This window comes from Schistocerca serialis, chromosome 1, assembly GCF_023864345.2.
Source record: "Schistocerca serialis cubense isolate TAMUIC-IGC-003099 chromosome 1, iqSchSeri2.2, whole genome shotgun sequence".
Taxonomy (NCBI): domain Eukaryota; kingdom Metazoa; phylum Arthropoda; class Insecta; order Orthoptera; family Acrididae; genus Schistocerca; species Schistocerca serialis.
Genome location: NC_064638.1, coordinates 1,024,625,665 through 1,024,646,723, shown reverse-complemented (window position 1 = coordinate 1,024,646,723; position 21,059 = coordinate 1,024,625,665). Strand labels below are relative to the sequence as shown.

Here is a 21,059-nt window from a genome sequence, read left to right as displayed (position 1 = left end):
GGATTTGGGTCATTAAGAGTAGGACTAGGATCATTTTTCTTCGCCGCAAAGTGATATTACCAGCAGAGAGTACGAGTGTAGGACAGTAAATCTTTGACAAGGGCTGTTTGGTTGAATCTGGGAGTGGGGCTGAAGGTGAGGCCTTTGGATACGACAGAGGTTTGGATAGGAGAGAGGTTTGGAGGAAAGGTTAACTACTGAATCAGGGTGTTGTGGTTCCAGATTAAACAGCTCCTTTCACCTATTAAACAACCATTTTGGCTAGTTCTAATAACTTTCGCTTTATTTCCATTTCCATTTTTCCCACATCACTGATCATTTTTAGCCGCTTTTCACAGGTTTTAACGTCATTATTTCTTCGTCAGACAATTGTTAGCCTCATTTTCATAATCTGCCACCACAAAACCACTCCTTTTAATACATTTACACGCAGTTTTTTCGAAATTTTCCCGAATTTCTCCACCCTTTAACGTGTTTTGGCGGCAACACAACCACCTAACCTTTGTGCACATCGTTGTCTTCCAACCCAAGTTCACCACAGGATCAACATAGCCCAACTCTAACCAACACTTTTTCGCCTTTTTTCACACCAGATCTCCAGCTGCTTTCTAGTTCACCTTTATCTCTCCCCATATATTTTTATTTTCATTTTCATTTCAGCCTCATGTTACACTTTCCACCTTCTAATACCATGTCACCATCACAACACCCCCACAACAACCCCATTAAGTTTTATTTACATTCCTTCCGCAAACATGCCTTCGCCCTAGCCAGATTGCGCTCCCATATTTTAATTTCTCAGGCTTGTCTGACATTTGGCATTACCCCCCAAAGGCCTCACACTTAAAGTTATCGAGACCCACCTCCTCTTCCTCAAAATCACCTTCTCCAAACCTTCCAGGAATTTCTGACTTCCAGCCTTGCATCTCAATCCTTCTTAAAAAACCTTAATCCTACTCCCAACATCACCTCTGCTGAAGCCCAGGCTATCCATGATCTGAAGGCTGACCGATCCATCGTCATTCTCCCGGCGGACAAGGGTTCCACGACCGCGGTACTTGATCGTCGAGAGTATGTGGCTGAGGGACTATATCAGCTTTCAGACAACACCACATACAAAGTTTGCCAAGGTAACCCCATTCCTGATGTCTAGGCGGAGCTTCAAGGAATCCTCAGAACCTTAGGCCCCCTGCAAAACCTTTCACCTAACTCCATCAACCTCCTGACCCCACCGACACCCCGCACCCCTACCTTCTACCTTCTTCCTAAAATCCACAAACCCAATCATCCCGGCCGCCCCATTGTAGCTGGTTACCAAGCCCCCACAGAACGTATCTCTGCCTACGTAGATCAACACCTTCACAACCCATTACATGCAGTCTCCCATCCTTCATCAAAGACACCAACCACTTTCTCGAACGCCTGGAATCCTTACCCAATGTGTTACCCCCGGAAACCATCCTTGTAACCATTTATGCCACTTCCTTATACACAAATATTCCTCACGTCCTGGGCCTCGCTGCGATGGAGCATTTCCTTTCACGCCGATCACCTGCCACCCTACCTAAAACCTCTTTCCTCATCACCTTAGCCAGCTTGATCCTGACCCACAAATTCTTCACTTTTGAAGGCCAGACATACCAACAATTAAAGGGAACAGCCATGGGTACCAGGATGGCCCCCTCGTACACCAACCTATTCATGGGTCGCTTAGAGGAAGCCTTCTTGGTTACCCAGGCCTACCAACCGAAAGTTTGGTACAGATTTATTGATGACATCTTCATGATCTGGACTCACAGTGAAGAACAACTCCAGAATTTCCTCTCCAACTTCAACTCCTTTGCTTCCATCAGATTCACCTGGTCCTACTCCAAATCCCATGCCACTTTCCTTGACGTTGACCTCCACCTGTCCAATGGTCAGCTTCACACGTCCGTCCACATCAAACCCACCAACAAGCAACAGTACCTCCATTATGACAGCTGCCACCCATTCCACATCAAACGGTCCCTTCCCTACAGCCTAGGTCTTCGGGGCAAATGAATCTGCTCCAGTCCGGAATCCCTGAACCATTACACCAAGAACCTGACAACAGCTTTCGCATCCCGCAACTACCCTCCCGACCTGGTACAGAAGCAAATAACCAGAGCCACTTCCTCATCCCCTCAAACCCAGAATCCCCCACAGAAGAACCACAAAAGTGCCCCACTTGTGACAGGATACTTTCCGGGACTGGACCAGACTCTGAATGTGGCTCTCCAGCAGGGATACGACTTCCTCAAATCCTGCCCTGAAATGAGATCCATCCTTCATGAAATCCTCCCCACTCCGCCAAGAGTGTCTTTCCGCCGTCCACCTAACCTTCGTAACCTGTTAGTTCATCCCTATGAAATCCCCAAACCACCTTCCCTACCCTCTGGCTCCTATCCTTGTAACCGCCCCCGGTGTAAAACCTGTCCCATGCACCCTCCCACCACCATCTACTCCAGTCCTGTGACCCGGAAGGTGTACACGATCAAAGGCAGAGCCACATGTGAAAGCACCCACATGATTTACCAACTGACCTGCCTACACTGTGATGCATTCTATGTGGGAATGACCAGCAACAAACTGTCCATTCGCATGAATGGACACAGGCAGACAGTGTTTCTTGGTAATGAGGATCCCCCTGTGGCTAAACATGCCTTGGTGCACGGCCAGCACATCTTGGCACAGTGTTACAGCATCCGGGTTATCTGGATACTTCCCACCAACACCAACCTATCCGAACTCCGGAGATGGGAACTTGCTCTTCAATATATCCTCTCTTCCCGTTACCCACCAGGCCTCAATCTCCGCTTATATCAAGTTGCCGCCACTCACACCTCACCTGTCATTCAACATCATCTTTGCCTCTGCACTTCCACCTCGACTGAAATCTCTGCCCAAACTCTTTGTCTTTAAATATGTCTGCTTGTGTCTGTATGTGTGGATGGATATGTGCGTGTGTGCGAGTGTATACCTGTCCTTTTTTCCCCCTACGGTAAGTCTTTCCGCTCCCGGGATTGGAATGACTCCTTACCCTCTCCCTTAAAACCCACTTCCTTTCGTCTTCCCCTCTCCTTCCCTCTTTCCTGATGAGGCAACTGTTTGTTGCGAAAGCTTGAATTTTGTGTGTATGTTTGTGTTTGTTTGTGTGTCTATCGACCTGCCAGCGCTTTTTTTCGGTAAGTCACCTCATCTTTGTTTTTATATATAATTTTTCCCACGTGGAATGTTTCCTTCTATTTTTTATATATAAAAACAAAGATGAGGTGACTTACCGAACAAAAGCGCTGGCAGGTCGATAGACACACAAACAAACACAAACATACACACAAACTTCAAGCTTTCGCAACAAACTGTTGCCTCATCAGGAAAGAGGGAAGGAGAGGGGAAGACGAAAGGAAGTGGGTTTTAAGGGAGAGGGTAAGGAGTCATTCCAATCCCGGGAGCGGAAAGACTTACCTTAGGTGGAAAAAAGGACAGGTATACACTCGCACACACGCACATATCCATCCACACATACAGACACAAGCGGACATATTTAAAGACAAAGAGTTTGGGCAGAGATGTCAGTCGAGGCAGAAGTGTAGAGGCAAAGAAGTTGTTGAAAGACAGGTGAGGTATGAGTGGCGGCAACTTGAAATTAGCGGAGATTGAGGCCTGGCGGATGACGAGAAGAGAGGATATACTGAAGGGCAAGTTCCCATCTTCGGAGTTCGGATAGGTTGGTGTTGGTGGGAAGTATCCAGATAACCCGGACGGTGTAACACTGTGCCAAGATGTGCTGGCTGTGCACCAATGCATGTTTAGCCACAGGGTGATCCTCATTACCAACAAACACTGTCTGCCTGTGTCCATTCATGCGAATGGACAGTTTGTTGCTGGTCATTCCCACATAGAATGCATCACAGTGTAGGCAGGTCAGTTGGTAAATCACGTGGGTGCTTTCACACGTGGCTCTGCCTTTGATTGTGTACACCTTCCGGGTTACAGGACTGGAGTAGGTGGTGGTGGGAGGGTGCATGGGACAGGTTTTGCATCGGGGGCGGTTACAAGGATAGGAGCCAGAGGGTAGGGAAGGTGGTTTGGGGATTTCATAGGGATGAACTAACAGGTTACGAAGGTTAGGTGGACGGCGGAAAGACACTCTTGGCGGAGTGGGGAGGATTTCATGAAGGATGGATCTCATTTCAGGGCAGGATTTGAGGAAGTCGTATCCCTGCTGGAGAGCCACATTCAGAGTCTGGTCCAGTCCCGGAAAGTATCCTGTCACAAGTGGGGCACTTTTGTGGTTCTTCTGTGGGGGATTCTGGGTTTGAGGGGACGAGGAAGTGGCTCTGGTTATTTGCTTCTGTACCAGGTCGGGAGGGTAGTTGCGGGATGCGAAAGCTGTTTTCAGGTTGTTGGTGTAATGATTCAGGGATTCCGGACTGGAGCAGATTCGTTTGCCACGAAGACTTAGGCTGTAGGGAAGGGACCGTTTGATGTGGAATGGGTGGCAGCTGTCATAATGGAGGTACTGCTGCTTGTTGGTGCGTTTGATGTGGACGGACGTGTGAAGTTGGCCATTGGACAGGTGGAGGTCAACGTCAAGGAAAGTGGCATGGGATTTGGAGTAGGACCAGGTGAATCTGATGGAACCAAAGGAGTTGAGGTTGGAGAGGAAATTCTGGAGTTCTTCTTCACTGTGAGTCCAGATCATGAAGATGTCATCAATAAATCTGTACCAAACTTTGGGTTGGCAGACTTGGGTAACCAAGAAGGCTTCCTCTAAGCGACCCATGAATAGGTTGGCGTACGAGGGGGCCATACTGGTACCCATGGCTGTTCCCTTTAATTGTTGGTATGTCTGGCCTTCAAAAGTGAAGAAGTTGTGGGTCAGGATGAAGCTGGCTAAGGTAATGAGGAAAGAGGTTTTAGGTAGGGTGGCAGGTGATCGGCGTGAAAGGAAATGCTCCATCACAGCGAGGCCCTGGACGTGCGGAATATTTGTGTATAAGGACGTGGCATCAATGGTTACAAGAATGGTTTCCGGGGTAACAGATTGGGTAAGGATTCCAGGCGTTCAAGGAAGTGGTTGGTGTCCTTGATGAAGGATGGGAGACTGCATGTAATGGGTTGAAGGTGTTGATCTACGTAGGCAGAGATACGTTCTGTGGGGGCTTGGTAACCAGCTACAATGGGGCGGCCGGGATGATTGGGTTTGTGGATTTTAGGAAGAAGGTAGAAGGTAGGGGTGCGGGGTGTCGGTGGGGTCAGGAGGTTGATGGAGTCAGGTGAAAGGTTTTGCAGGGGGCCTAAGGTTCTGAGGATTCCTTGAAGCTCTGCCTGGACATCGGGAATGGGGTTACCTTGGCAAACTTTGTATGTGGTGTTGTCTGAAAGCTGACGCAGTCCCTCAACCCAGAATCCCCCATAGAAGAACCACAAAAGTGCCCCACTTGTGACAGGATACTTTCCGGGACTGGACCAGACTCTGAATGTGGCTCTCCAGCAGGGATATGACTTCCTCAAATCCTGCCCTGAAATGAGATCCATCCTTCATGAAATCCTCCCCACTCCGCCAAGAGTGTCTTTCCGCCGTCCACCTAACCTTCGTAACCTGTTAGTTCATCCCTATGAAATCCCCAAACCACCTTCCCTACCCTCTGGTTCCTATCCTTGTAACCGCCCCCGATGCAAAACCTGTCCCATGCACCCTCCCACCACCACCTACTCCAGTCCTGTAACCCGGAAGGTGTACACAATCAAAGGCGGAGCCACGTGTGAAAGCACCCACGTGATTTAGCAACTGACCTGCCTACACTGTGATGCATTCTATGTGGGAATGACCAGCAACAAACTGTCCATTCGCATGAATGGACACAGGCAGACAGTGTTTGTTGGTAATGAGGATCACCCTGTGGCTAAACATGCCTTGGTGCACAGCCAGCACATCTTGGCACAGTGTTACACCGTCCGGGTTATCTGGATACTTCCCACCAACACCAACCTATCCGAACTCCGAAGATGGGAACTTGCCTTTCAGTATATCCTCTCTTCTCGTCATCCGCCAGCCCTCAATCTCCGCTAATTTCAAGTTGCCGCCACTCATACCTCACCTGTCTTTCAACAACTTCTTTGCCTCTACACTTCTGCCTCGACTGACATCTCTGCCCAAACTCTTTGTCTTTAAATATGTCTGCTTGTGTCTGCATGTGTGGATGGATATGTGCGTGTGTGCGAGTGTATACCTGTCCTTTTTTCCCCCTAAGGTAAGTCTTTCCGCTCCCGGGATTGGAATGACTCCTTACCCTCTCCCTTAAAACCCACTTCCTTTCGTCTTCCCCTCTCCTTCCCTCTTTCCTGATGAGGCAACAGTTTGTTGCGAAAGCTTGAATTTTGTGTGTATGTTTGTGTTTGTTTGTGTGTCTATCGACCTGCCAGCGCTTTTGTTCGGTAAGTCACCTCATCTTTGTTTTTATATATAATTTTTCCCACGTGGAATGTTTCCTTCTATTATATTGATATCATTAATTTGAATCCAACAATTACGTTTGTTATTGTCACTGTTGCATTTCGAAATCTTTTCTGTCGTCTTATTTTCCTCTTTCTGTTTTTGCCAGTAGTTTCACTTTGTATTCACCTTCTCCTTTTTACCGTAATCTGCTATACTATTTTATCCCGCCTATATATATACTCAATAATACGTAACCCACTTCCAAACCATAACCAAAAAAAAATAAAAAATAAAATTTTTTTTGCCGCTTTCAGCACTACCGCCGCTATAATATCCACCGTTTCTAGTTCACAAACAGCTCCTTTCACCTTTTAAACAACCATTTCGGCCAGTTCTAATAACTTTCGCTTTATTTCCATTTCCGTTTTTCCCACATCACTGATCATTTTTAGCCGCTTCCCACAGGTTTTAACGCCATTATTTCTTCGTCAGACAATTGTTAACCTCATTTTCATAATCTGCCACCACAATACCACTCCTTTTAATATACTACACGCAGTTTTTTCGAAATTTTCCCGAATTTCTCCGTCCTTTAACGTGTTTTGGCGGCAACACAACCACCTAACCTTTATGCACATCGTTGTCTACCAACCCAAGTCCAACATAGCCCAGCTGTAACCAACACCTTTTCGCCTTTTTTCATTCCAGAGCTCCAGTTACTTCACCTTTATCTCTCCCCATATATTTTTATTTTCATTTTCATTTCACCTCATGTCACACTTTCCACCTTCTAATACCATGTCACCCTCACAACACCCCCACAACGACCCCATTAAGTTTTATTTACATTCCCTCCGCAAACATGCCTTCGCCCTAGCCAGATTACGCTCCCATATTCTATTTTCTCAGGCCTGTCTGACATTTGGCATCACCCCCAAAGGCCTCACACTTAAAGTTCCCATCTCTGGCTGCAACCCTTCCTTCCATCAGTCCCTATACCAGTTCCAAACTGAACAATCCATTGCCCTCACCCACCTAATCCTTCACCTACACATCAACTCAGCCAATGAACACACCCGTCAACTCCTATCCTTAATAAAAGTCCTTAATCTTTCCTCTCCCACATCCACACCGGCTGTTCAGAGCATTATCCTACAGGCCAACCGTAAATTAGAACAGCATGCCACACTCCACCTCAAAAAACTATCCAATCTCCTGGTTTCCCACCTCCGGAAAGGCAACTCACTCACCCTTCACAACCTTTCCAGCAAACCTCAACCTCCTCTCATTGCACACAAACCCAGTCTCTCCCATCTACCCAATCTCCCACTTCCAGCTCCACTCCCTCCAAAACCTCAAAATTCCGATCAACACAATCTGGAACCACAACACCCTAATTCGGTAGTTAACCTTTCCTCCAAACCTCTCTCCCAATCCGAAACCTCTGTCCTATCCAAAGGCCTCACCTTCAGCCCCACTCCCAGATTCAACCAAACAGCCCTCGTCAAAGATTTACTGTCCTACACTCGTACTCTCTGCTGGAAGTATCACTTTGCCACGAAGAAAAATGATCCTAATCCTACTCCTAATGATCCGACTCCTCAAGACACCATCCAAATTGAACCCTGCCTGGAACAGTTCCGTCCTCCGTCACAGCGGGACCCACCTCCTCTTCCTCAAAATCACCCTCTCCAAACCTTCCAGGAATTTCTGACCTCCAGCCTTGCATCTCAATCCTTCTTAAAAAACCTTAATCCTACACCCAACATCACCACTGCTGAAGCCCAGGCTATCCGTGATCTGAAGGCTGACCGATCCATCGTCATTCTTCCGGCGGACAAGGGTTCCACGACCGTGGTACTTGATCTTCGGGAGTATGTGGCTGAGGGACTGCGTCAGCTTTCAGACAACACCACATACAAAGTTTGCCAAGGTAACCCCATTCCCGATGTCCAGGCAGAGCTTCAAGGAATCCTCAGAACCTTAGGTCCCCTGCAAAACCTTTCACCTGACTCCATCAACCTCCTGACCCCACCGACACCCCGCACCCCTACCTTCTACCTTCTTCCTAAAATCCACAAACCCAATCATCCCGGCCGCTCCATTGTAGCTGGTTACCAAGCCCCCACAGAACGTATCTCTGCCTACATAGATCAACACCTTCAACCCATTACATGCAGTCTCCCATCCTTCATCAAGGACACCAACCACTTCCTTGAATGCCTGGAATCCTTACCCAATCTGTTACCCCCGGAAACCATCCTTGTAACCATTGATGCCACGTCCTTATACACAAATATTCCGCACGTCCAGGGCCTCGCTGCGATGGAGCATTTCCTTTCACGCCGATCACCTGCCACCCTACCTAAAACCTCTTTCCTCATTACCTTAGCCAGCTTCATCCTGACCCACAACTTCTTCACTTTTGAAGGCCAGACATACCAACAATTAAAGGGAACAGCCATGGGTACCAGGATGGCCCCCTCGTACGCCAACCTATTCATGGGTCGCTTAGAGGAAGCCTTCTTGGTTACCCAAGTCTGCCAACCCAAAGTTTGGTACAGATTTATTGATGACATCTTCATGATCTGGACTCACAGTGAAGAAGAACTCCAGAATTTCCTCTCCAACCTCAACTCCTTTGGTTCCATCAGATTCACCTGGTCCTACTCCAAATCCCATGCCACTTTCCTTGACGTTGACCTCCACCTGTCCAATGGCCAACTTCACACGTCCATTCACATCAAACCCACCAACAAGCAGCAGTACCTCCATTATGACAGCTGCCACCCATTCCACATCAAACGGTCTCTTCCCTACAGCCTAAGTCTTCGTGGCAAACGAATCTGCTCCAGTCCGGAATCCCTGAATCATTACACCAACAACCTGAAAACAGCTTTCGCATCCCGCAACTACCCTCCCGACCTGGTACAGAAGCAAATAACCAGAGCCACTTCCTCGTCCCCTCAAACCCAGAATCCCCCACAGAAGAACCACAAAAGTGCCCCACTTGTGACAGGATACTTTCCGGGACTGGACCAGACTCTGAATGTGGCTCTCCAGCAGGGATACGACTTCCTCAAATCCTGCCCTGAAATGAGATCCATCCTTCATGAAATCCTCCCCACTCCGCCAAGAGTGTCTTTCCGCCGTCCACCTAACCTTCGTAACCTGTTAGTTCATCCCTATGAAATCCCCAAACCACCTTCCCTACCCTCTGGCTCCTATCCTTGTAACCGCCCCCGATGCAAAACCTGTCCCATGCACCCTCCCACCACCACCTACTCCAGTCCTGTAACCCGGAAGGTGTACACAATCAAAGGCAGAGCCACGTGTGAAAGCACCCACGTGATTTACCAACTGACCTGCCTACACTGTGATGCATTCTATGTGGGAATGACCAGCAACAAACTGTCCATTCGCATGAATGGACACAGGCAGACAGTGTTTGTTGGTAATGAGGATCACCCTGTGGCTAAACATGCCTTGGTGCACAGCCAGCACATCTTGGCACAGTGTTACACCGTCCGGGTTATCTGGATACTTCCCACCAACACCAACCTATCCGAACTCCGAAGATGGGAACTTGCCCTTCAGTATATCCTCTCTTCTCGTCATCCGCCAGCCCTCAATCTCCGCTAATTTCAAGTTGCCGCCACTCATACCTCACCTGTCTTTCAACAACTTCTTTGCCTCTACACTTCTGCCTCGACTGACATCTCTGCCCAAACTCTTTGTCTTTAAATATGTCTGCTTGTGTCTGTATGTGTGGATGGATATGTGCGTGTGTGCGAGTGTATACCCGTCCTTTTTTCCCCCTAAGGTAAGTCTTTCCGCTCCCGGGATTGGAATGATTCCTTACCCTCTCCCTTAAAACCCACTTCCTTTCGTCTTCCCCTCTCCTTCCCTCTTTCCTGATGAGGCAACAGTTTGTTGCGAAAGCTTGAATTTTGTGTGTATGTTTGTGTTTGTTTGTGTGTCTATCGACCTGCCAGCGCTTTTGTTCGGTAAGTCACCTCATCTTTGTTTTTATATATAATTTTTCCCACGTGGATGAGGTGACTTACCGAACAAAAGCGCTGGCAGGTCGATAGACACACAAACATATATATATATATATATATATATATATATTGGATTTCTTTCAAGGTAGTATAATAGTTCTTAAATAGCATCATGGTACTTACACAACATCCATTTCTTCATCGTCGTCATCATCTGTATTTGCTTGAAAGTAGGGATTTGCTGATGCAGGCCGGAATTTATATCCAGTGAGTACAAAGAACACATATGTAGCCATTTCTCTGAACATTTCATCTAACCACTCATACTGAAATGGTACTGTTATCTGAAACAAATTGGAACAATCATCTTTTTGACTTAGATAAATATAAACTGGTAACAATATCAATTCATATGAAGAAAGAAAGTTTATAACTTGTTACAAATTCTGATGCAATACTTTAATACCTAGCTGACTATAATTACTTCTCATACAGCTGATGATGACAACATAACCAAAATAAAGGAATTTTCTGTAAGTAACATTATTTGGAGAAACTACATCTAGAGAGGAGGGAAACATCTCTATTCATTGTAAAATCAATTTGTCCATAAATAAGACCAGATAATGTAAACAGCGCTTTCCTTCCAGATGTATTTGCAGGAGCAGCACTACATGATGCAACTATTTAATGTGCTTACCTCACTTGAATGAGATGTATCCCTGTTTTATTTTCCTTCTAAGGTACACTTTTCATCATCCACTATAACCTCAGCATAATGCTTGCATTTGACTACGACTGTCAAACACATGTTGTACAATTGAAGATCTCATTCATATTTAACTCCTGTTAATGGCAATATTGTATACTACTTGTGTATTATGAGGTCATAGAAGATTTATTTGCTTGCATTCATAAGTTCAGTCTGTTGTATTGTTTTTGGTGTGACGTTTTATATGCAATGTAAACAACAGTACAAGTGTAGAGTGGATGGGGATGCATTTGTGATTTCGGATAAAGGTATGGTGACTGTTCTTCTCATGGAGCACTGTCCAGCCAAGGTGCTACCTGGAGACTGCACCCATGAAATGGTACTGGACTGGTCATAATAAGGTGGCCACAAACTTCAAAATTTATTATATATGAAGCAGAGTCAAATGAAAATCTTAAAAAATAAGAAAAATTTGGTTTCCTGCACTATTGTTCTGTACGTTAGCAGTGCAGTTATTAAAGCTTTAAAGAATTCCCAACCAGGCCCACACACAGGACCCCCCCTTTTTTTTGACGGGGGGGGGGGGGGGGGGGGGGGGGGGGGGGGGGGGGGGGGGAGGCAAATTAGAAAGCTAATTTTACTCAGTGTGACTTTTTATATTATAATATAAATATAGATCCCTTTAAACTTTTTAATAGATGGCCGACAAGTGAGGTCACAGGTATTTTCTTCGTCCGCTAAAAGAACTTATTTAAGAGGAAATAGTGTCAAATTTAAATTCTCTTTGTTTTGTATACTCGCTGTAGTGTCCGTTCTTGTCACACAAGTGAATATTAGCGTCCCAGCAGAGCTTTTTCTTGAAAAAACTTATTCTTTTCCTGAAGTCCTGATAATCGTGACGTAACCCGAAATTTTGCATGACATAAACACAAAAAATCTATTCAAGTTTTCTTAATAGTGCAAAATTCGTTTAAAAAAGCCAGCTACTAGTTTCATCAGTGTTTACTGTCGCAATAAAAGTGTAATTAAATGTTTCTAAATCGTATTTAACTAACACATTTCATATTGTTTACTAGTTAGATAGACACGATCTAGGACTAAATTTTCCAAGTTATAAACGTTTTAAAAATCTGACAAAACACCCCCGATAACATAAATTCTCTAAAAGAAAAGAAATTACAAATTCATTCTTCTGTCATTGTAACTCAAAATCAGTACAAAAAAAACCACTGCACATAAGACTTTTGTGTCGTTTTTTTGTTTATACTCTGCCAATCAAGCATCCTTGACAATTTAAAACATTCTTTAAACTTAATTATTCTTTTGAAACTGACCACGAGTGAGAAACGTGGGAGCTGTCATAGGGTAGTGACTGGAGGGATTTGTTGCCAATCTTGTAGGAAATATTTTCACTGGGGGAGGGGGGGGGGGGTGCAGTGGGGAGAACAGAAGAGGCTCTCTCCTGGAACTGCAGAACTGCAGAGTACACAGTATGAACATTTTGACTGGGGAACAGGAAAGGAAAATCTGTGCCCTTCAGGCACAGTTGGAGGAAGCAAGGAAGGAACTCATAAGGATCAAGGGAGATAAGGGGGAGGAGGGTGGTTGGGAACTGGCAGCTGGTAGGAGGATAGGAAGAAAGAGAACGCGATCTGACAGTTTTATCATCAACACCAAAAACAGGAAGAGCCGCAGGTAGAACAAGGAGTAGGAAATGTGCAGCACACTTCAACCAAGGCCAAGAAGCCTAGGAATGTACAAAGTGTTAGGAAGAAGAAAGTACTGCTGCTAGGTAATAGCCATGGGTGAGGTGTAGGCCCTCAGTTACAGGAAAATTTAGGGGCAGTGTACCAGGCCACCAGTATCTTCAAGCCAAATGCAGGGCTAAGTGATGTGATAGAGGACTAAGGGTATTTATATGTAAGGACTTTACAAAAGAGGACCATGTAGTGATAGTGGGTGGGGTGGGAAACAGTTTGGACAGGGATGGTGCATATGACATAGGTGGTGCCTGGACAAGATAGCTTCCCTGACTCATGGCACAAATGTACACTTTGTCGAGCTGTTCCAGCATCATGATTAACCACACCTTGATGGAGCTGTGACACGAGTCAGTGTGGGGTTAGGGATGGCTCTGAGGACAACCAACTTTGCTCATGTTTCTCTGGTGCCCATCGGGACTATCAACCGATGGGGTTTCACTAGGCATGGCTTACACCTAAACAGGACTGGGAAGGGAAGATTGGTACAGCTGATTCATGAAAGTATAGGGGGTGGATCTCGGGCCACACATGGTCAAATACCTGTTGTCATAGGTAGGAAAAGTAGGTCTTTTTCAGAATAAATCAAGACAACAGGTTCCCTGCCTAAAGAGTATCTCCAGCGTGTAGAGACACAGAAATTCAACATGTAGTATTATCATTGTATGAAAGGGCAAATTCTTACTGCAGAACTACTTCAAGGGGTGGAGAATCATGCATTTACATCAGAAAAGGAACACATTTCAAATCAAGACATGACCTCAGAACAGTAAGTGAAGACAAACACTTTGAAACATCAGCTATTGAATTAACAGTGCTTGATATCACCAAGAAAGTAATCATTTTCTGTGTGTATAGATCTTCCAGTGGTAGTGTGGACACTTTTTTCAATAAATTAACTGAAGTTCTAGACAAAGTCTCAAGTACCAAGGTCAACATAATTCTGTGTGGGGACATTAACATCAACACTAATATCACAAATGAATCCAGCAGCACCTTCATCAACATCCTTCAAAGTTTTGGCATGTCCCTATTGGACAACAGTGCAACAAGGGTTACTACAAAGACTGCATCAGTAATTGACCATGTGGCCACAAATATGGACAGGGAAAATATGATGTAGCTGTAAAAGATCTCGGACTATCAGACCATCCTTGTCAAATAACAACAGTAAAATCAGGAATTGAATCATTCCCTAAATTACAAGCCTACAAACGACATCTATCAGAAATGAAAATAAAAGATTTTTGAAAAGAGCTAGAAAATCAAAGCTGGGATGAAGTGTATAAGGAAACCAATGTGAATATGAAATTCTCTAAATTCTCCACATTGTTTAAACTGAACTTTGAAAAGTATGCATGTCTGTATCAACATCTCAGAAAAACAGATAGGTAACATCAGGTATCAAGAAGTCCTCCCAAACACTTAAACACCTCAGTTCCATGAAAAAGATTCGCGGTGATCCAGAATTCTTAAATTTTTATCAGAGATACAAAAAGATCTATAGGGAGGTGCTGATTGCTGCAAAAAAGTCATTTAATGACAAAATAATAAATAATGCAGAGAATAAAAGCAAAGCAGTCTGGGATGACAATTTTAAATTAAATGTAGATGGCACCTCTGTAGACTGTGTAACAAATGGAAATTTTCTAGGAATTAATATTGATTCTCAGTTGGAGGGGTGCGAACACACGAAGGTACTTGCAAACAGGATGTCATCAGCATGTTATGCCCTTAGAATCCTAACATCAGTGTGTAACATGCAATGTCTTTTAGTTACATATTATTCATATGTACACTCAATTCTTAGCTATGGCATTCTTTTTTGGGGAACAAACACACAAAATATGAACACAATTTTCAAACTCCAGAAGAGAGCCATTAGAATAATAACCAAAAATATTACTCAAGCTCATTGTAAAGATCTGTTCAAAACAGTGGGGATTTTAACTGCTCCATGTGAATACATTTAACAGTCAGTTGTACACATCAAAAATAACATTGGTAATTACTGCACAAACAGCTCTGTCCATGACCATGCAAGAAGAAGTAGACTCAACCAACATTTACCAAGAAAATATGAACATAAAACTCGAAACAGCATTTTCTACCAAGGAATAAAACTGTACATTAAATTACCAAAAGAGATTAAAGAAATTGCAAAAATAAACTTATTTAAAAAGGTAGCTAAAAAGAATCTGTTATGCAATACATTTTATGCTTTGAAGAATTATTTATATAAAACAGAGTAGGGGTTTGATAAAAATATGTTATGCAAATAAATGATAATAACGATTATAAAACATCCAACATTCCACATAACACCTCCAAATTATGTTTTTTTTCTTCTTTTTTCTTTTCTAGAAATACTTACTCCCAAGTTATGCATAGCACAATACTTACACCTCTTCCTCTTTCTGAGCTCAACATCTCACTCATTATAGAGGGACGCTCACTCAGTTTTTCAGGATAGCAAATGGGAAGCTGTGGTACAGAAAATGGCCCAGAGATCATCAATATGTGTGTGTGTGTGTGTGTGTGTGTGTGTGTGTGTGTGTGTGTGTGTAGTATGTAGTGAGTGAAGTGTTATGAAACAATGTGTGTGTAGTATGCAGTGACTAATAGTGAGATATGAGTGAACAGTGTGGTATTACATTATTTAGTAAGTTATTTGTAAAAAAAGCATTGTATACCAGGAGTAAAATCTAATGATTGTCTCTGACTAAAAGTCTGTAAATATATGTCTATACTAATTAGCGTATTTTAAATTGGTCTAAACTTGTAAATATTTTGACATGTCCTATATCCTTGTAAAAAGAGATCGACGGATGACTAAAGCTGCTGCTACTACTGCTACTACTACTACTACTACTACTACTACTGTGCTGTGACACCAGAGTCTACTGCAGCAGCTGCAGCCACTGTGATGGACAATCACCACGTGATGGTTGATAAAATAGCCACAAATCTGAACATTAGTGATGGCCCAACATTTAAGACTGTTAAATAAGTGCTTAGGTTTTGCTAAGTGTCTGCAATGTAAGTGCCATGGCATGTCACTCCATAACAAAAGAGTGATGCTTTGATGCCTGTGGAGAAACTGCTTTGAAGCAGACGAGGGTAGCTTCCTTATGAAAATCACCACAGAACATGGAACCATTACCATCAACATAAAACCAAGAACGCAAACAAGGAATGGTACCATTCCTTATCTCCAAATTCCAAGAAGATCTATGAATAGCCATCTGCAGAGAAGATTATGCTGACTGTCATTTGATACGCGAGGCTTGGTGCCATTCCTCATCTCCAAAGTCCAAGATGATCTATGAACAACCATCTGCAGAGAAGATTATGGTGACTGTCATTTGATATGAGAGGCATTATCCTGCAGCACAGCACACCCAGTGGAAATACCATCATCACTGCACATATTTTGATTTGTTGAAAAATCATCTTCCACCTGCAGTCAGATCAAACTGATGAAAACACATTTGACTACATGTGTCATTTTGCAATATTGCATAATGCTGTCACCATCACTAATCTTCACTCTGCTACTCTTACACATCCACTATACTCACCAATCCTCCTCCCCGTAAGATTCCCCACCAATAACTTCTTGCACTTACTGAGTGTTGTAGAAAGTGTGATGAATGTGACTGAGACTACGCCGGAAAACGATAGTGTGTTGAAGCACTTTTGTTCAATACATCATAAGTAAAACAAATAAATAAATAAGGTTTTGTGTGTGTTCTCCTGTTGCTGCTTGGTGAGTAGATTTTTTTTATCTGTCCATTTACATTATAGTGTAGTCTGCTTCCAGGCACCACACTCACAACTTTGAGAAGCTATTTTCTTTCATTTATGCACCGAATTGGCACATGTGCCAGTGATAGTTCTTATTTGGTCAAGAACTGACCAGATCTTGCATGGAAATTCAAAGCCAGATGGTTCGGTCGATATGCACAGTATCTTAAGTTATTATTTCGTAGTATTAATCTGCCATATGTGTCCCCAGCAGTCATTAGTATTAACACCCTTGAGAACTAATATCCTTGCAGTTTTCTTTACTGATGTTGGGAATATCTTCATGAACAGGGAGGTGAGGATTTTTCTGTAGTTTTCTGTACTTAGTACGAGTGGACTTTCCTCCACAGTGAAGGAGGTGGTACGTGGCTAAGTATGGGTTGCCAGAATGTAAGTGATGTTCTGATTGTACCAATGATAAGACAAATAGTATGACTGAGCTCTATGTCAACAAGTCTTGTGTGAGTACTATTCATCAGAGGTGGGGAGCAATAGTCCACAATATGGTAAACCAATCCCAGAGCTAAAGTACAGAGTTTGATGCAGAGGATCTCCATGATGTGCCATTGAGTTTTCTTAAGAACATTATTTTTATTTTGGCATCTGTTCTTAGCAGATGTTGTTTGTAACCGTGTGTCCTAACAAGCTCGACAGCTACATATTTTGAGTTTCTGTTATGTCTCTGAGTAGCCTTCCTTCAAAGTAGACCATGAGCTCTTTGTTAGCTAACATGTTATTGTACTAGGATTATTGTCATTAAAAGTTAAAGTATATTTAAATCACCACCTCATCCATAGTTTAGAAAATGCTCCAATTTTAATGCCCAGTGCCATTAATTAAAACCACCAGGTGATTGTGCAACATGACTCATCTGTAAATTATCAACAAATTTGGCTGTAGAAATATGCAGAACACCCATAAAATTGCTTCATAAACATTAAAAACTTCAACAAACCTTCAATAAATACACAATAACCCTGGTGAAGTAAATATAGCACACAATCATTATATAAAAATGACGAAAAAGCTTCAATTTGCGCAAATTTATTGCTGCCTTTCCATCAGTATGAGATGCTTCCTGTAGGTGCCTAATAGACCTGGAAAGAATTAAACATGGTATCAGTAAATATTCCTTACACAAGGATACTGATTTCACATTACTAAAGAAAACATTCAGTATACTAAATTAATAGCTAACACACCATACGACTGGAAACAGAATTGCTCCACAGCAAAGCAGATCAAGTATAAACACAACTCTCCATATTCTATGTTCTACTGCTCCTTCTTCTGATTCATCAATAATTATCTCAGCTACATTTGCTAGGACCTGCAAGCACAATTGATGAAATCATTACCAATAACAGATAACTTACTTAAACAACAATTAACAAAATATTCATGTCCTTGTACCTTACCTGCAAAGGAATAACAATCATGAATATTTTCTTGTCCTTCTCTGACAAAATATGTTTGATAAATGTCCACCCTGTTCCAACAAGAACAATTGTTATGAACAAAACTGCACCCTTCAGTCTGCAAACAGAAAAATCATTTAATTAATACCTAGAAAATTCTGAAAAAGATCATGAGAATATTACACATTAAATTATATAATTGACTTCAACACCAGTTCTTAGTTTTACTTTCCATCTTCATGGTCATAACAATGATGTTTAATCATGCAAGTGTTTATGACATTAAAAACACAAACATAATCCGTTTCCATGTGATACTCTGATTATGGTTACATCTGATGTGATTGAGCATTGCCGCACTATTGAGTTAATCATTTGTTTCAACAATTCTTTTAGCAGTACAGAGGCTAACAACACAGTTTTGAAATTTCATGCAGCTTGCTCAGATCCAGTCTTACGTTTTGTTGTTCTTTTGCTGTATTGGTAGTAACTTATGCCACATCAATATTTTTTGTAATATTGTAAAATGAAATAGAATTTTTGGCAAATGAAATATGTATTATTTATTAAAAATAGATTGTTTCAACAAAAATCTTATATAATTAACTGTAACTGAAAATTAAAAACAAAAAAATCTAGTATTTCAATTTTTGCTTTGTATTTTACTTCTATGCTTTAAGAGAACCAGTAAATTTATAAAAACATTCAAAGCTTAAAAATTTGGTGTACCATGAGCAACGTATGAAGGCCCATATAACACTATACTACAGTCACATTTTTGTGTGTGTGTATATCATTTGGAAAACAACCCAGCAAACTGGCAATAATCTTGCAGTAAACCGTGAATATCAAGACATTTTCTCAAAGGCTGGAGGCTGCAACTGATTATGTATCAAGGTGTGTATTTTAACTGCACTGCTTCTACTTGAGATTTCCCTTTGCTGTGCTATGAGAGTAGGGCACATCTGTAACTGGTAAATGTATTTCTTCACCTGTCAGTCAGAGTATACATTGCAGGGTTTACATAGCAGTGTACACTTTGGTGGAATTACTTTTAATGAACATGTTGATACTCTGAGTTCATTGACAAACAGCCCATCATATACATAGGGATAGTTTTGCCCATCTCACAAGTCAACAATGTACAGAAACGCTTCCATGTTTATGTAAGGTCAAAAAACTTTCTCCGGAAATTGATGATAGGTTTCTTTTGAGAACTTTCCAGGTGGTGTGGATGCCTTCATTAGTTTACGTCTTGAGGACCAAATTTGTCACTTATTTCTTGGAGACAGATTAAAATTGTTGGTAGTAGTTTTCTGGAAGGTGTTCATACATATAAGTAGTGATTATAATTTTTTTTTGATTTGAAATCTCATTTTTTTTAGCCATTAATTCCATCGTATATCACAATGTCATAAACAATATACTAATAATAAAACTGTAAAACTGTCATGCCTGTGTGATTCAACATGTTAATTTCCAAAACTACTAGAAGAATCTTCACAGAGTTTTTACAAGTAACTTCAGCGTAGCTCATGGCAACTACAGGTTTTGTTTCATCAAAATCAGATCACAAAAAAAGATGTCATAATTTAAAGTGTTATCCACACAACATAAAGAAAGAAATTTATTCTTCGAAAAATAAATGGAAACAAAAAATAAAAATTGTTTACTCTTTGACGTTTGACTAAATCATACTTGTGAAATGCTTTTATTGACTGATATGTTCTACATAATATGATTCAACATAATAAATGCAATGCTCATACAATCCTCAACATATTTAATCCATACTTCCACACAAATATTATTAAATGTAGCAGTAACTCACTCTGTTAAATTTTCAAGACCAAGCTGCTGAAGTGATTTCAATTAAATTTGGTATGGAGATAGCTTGAGCACTGAGGAAGACCATAGGCTACTTTAGAGGGGAAAAAAATTATCCCTGATAGTGTGAAATAGGGGGGGGGAACATCTTTTGTTACATCAGTATGCGAACTCAGCCCACACACCTCCGCTCACACCACTTGGTAGTAATGTTGTGCATGCCACTGCATCGTGCTTTTGGACACGGAGTGGGGAGGGGGGTTGTCACACCCGTCATTAACTATGCTTACCAGAACAGTTAGATAAACAGGGCAGGTGACACTCCTGCATGTACAACAGCTTAGTTACTCACAATAACTCGTTAAAACAAAACTACAGACATGTGAGCACAGCCATGAGTATCAGGTAACTGCAAGACATAAACAGTCTCTTCATCAAAATTACATCCGCTGTCCTAGCACGCACAAGTCAACAGTACACAGAAGCTTTGGGTGTACTAGTGTTAGTACATTTCAGGAAATCAAAGTGATCCTCATTTTTTGCCATGTTTGCATGAGATTTGAGGTCAACCGTTGATCACTTCTACTGCTGCCAATACACACTTCACCTTAAATCCACAAAGATAAGATGTTAGAAATTAAGCCTTGTACAGAGGCCTGTAGAAAATCATTTTTCTCTCACACTGTTTGCAAGCTGGCTAGGAAAGGAAATGATGATTAGTGGTATGTGGTACCCTCTGCTATGCGCCCTACAGTCGTTAGTGAAGTATGTATGTAGATGTATTTCTGTTTGTATTCCACCTCTGAAGACACAACATCAACAGGGCACTTAAATCCTAATTCACTCTTCTCTTTGCAGCAGAACGATTCAGACTCGATTAGCATTCAGCTGTCCCACAGATGAGACAGAATGGAAGTCTCTATTTGCATCCAGAACACAGCCAACAGAAATAATTGAAAATGAAGAATCACAAAATTTTGGATTTGGCAACTGGAGGAAAAAGGTACGACGATCAAATGGAAAAATGTAATGACAATGAGAACAACAAAAATGAGACTTATAAATCAC

The 21,059-nt window shown here is 42.3% G+C and overlaps 1 protein-coding gene across 2 annotated transcripts in view; it reads right to left on the bottom strand.

Moving 5' to 3' along the window:
- Positions 1-21,059, bottom strand: part of LOC126413585 (protein GPR107) — a 186,387-nt gene that overhangs the window by 23,031 nt on the left and 142,297 nt on the right. For both annotated transcript variants that reach the window (XM_050083277.1, XM_050083276.1), the window contains exons 9-12: positions 18,165-18,282; positions 17,949-18,076; positions 17,702-17,843; positions 10,651-10,811 (exon numbers count right to left, since the gene is read on the bottom strand). In XM_050083277.1, coding sequence (XP_049939234.1) covers positions 10,651-10,811; positions 17,702-17,843; positions 17,949-18,076; positions 18,165-18,282 — 549 coding nt within the window. The remainder of the gene's footprint in view (positions 1-10,650; positions 10,812-17,701; positions 17,844-17,948; positions 18,077-18,164; positions 18,283-21,059) is intronic.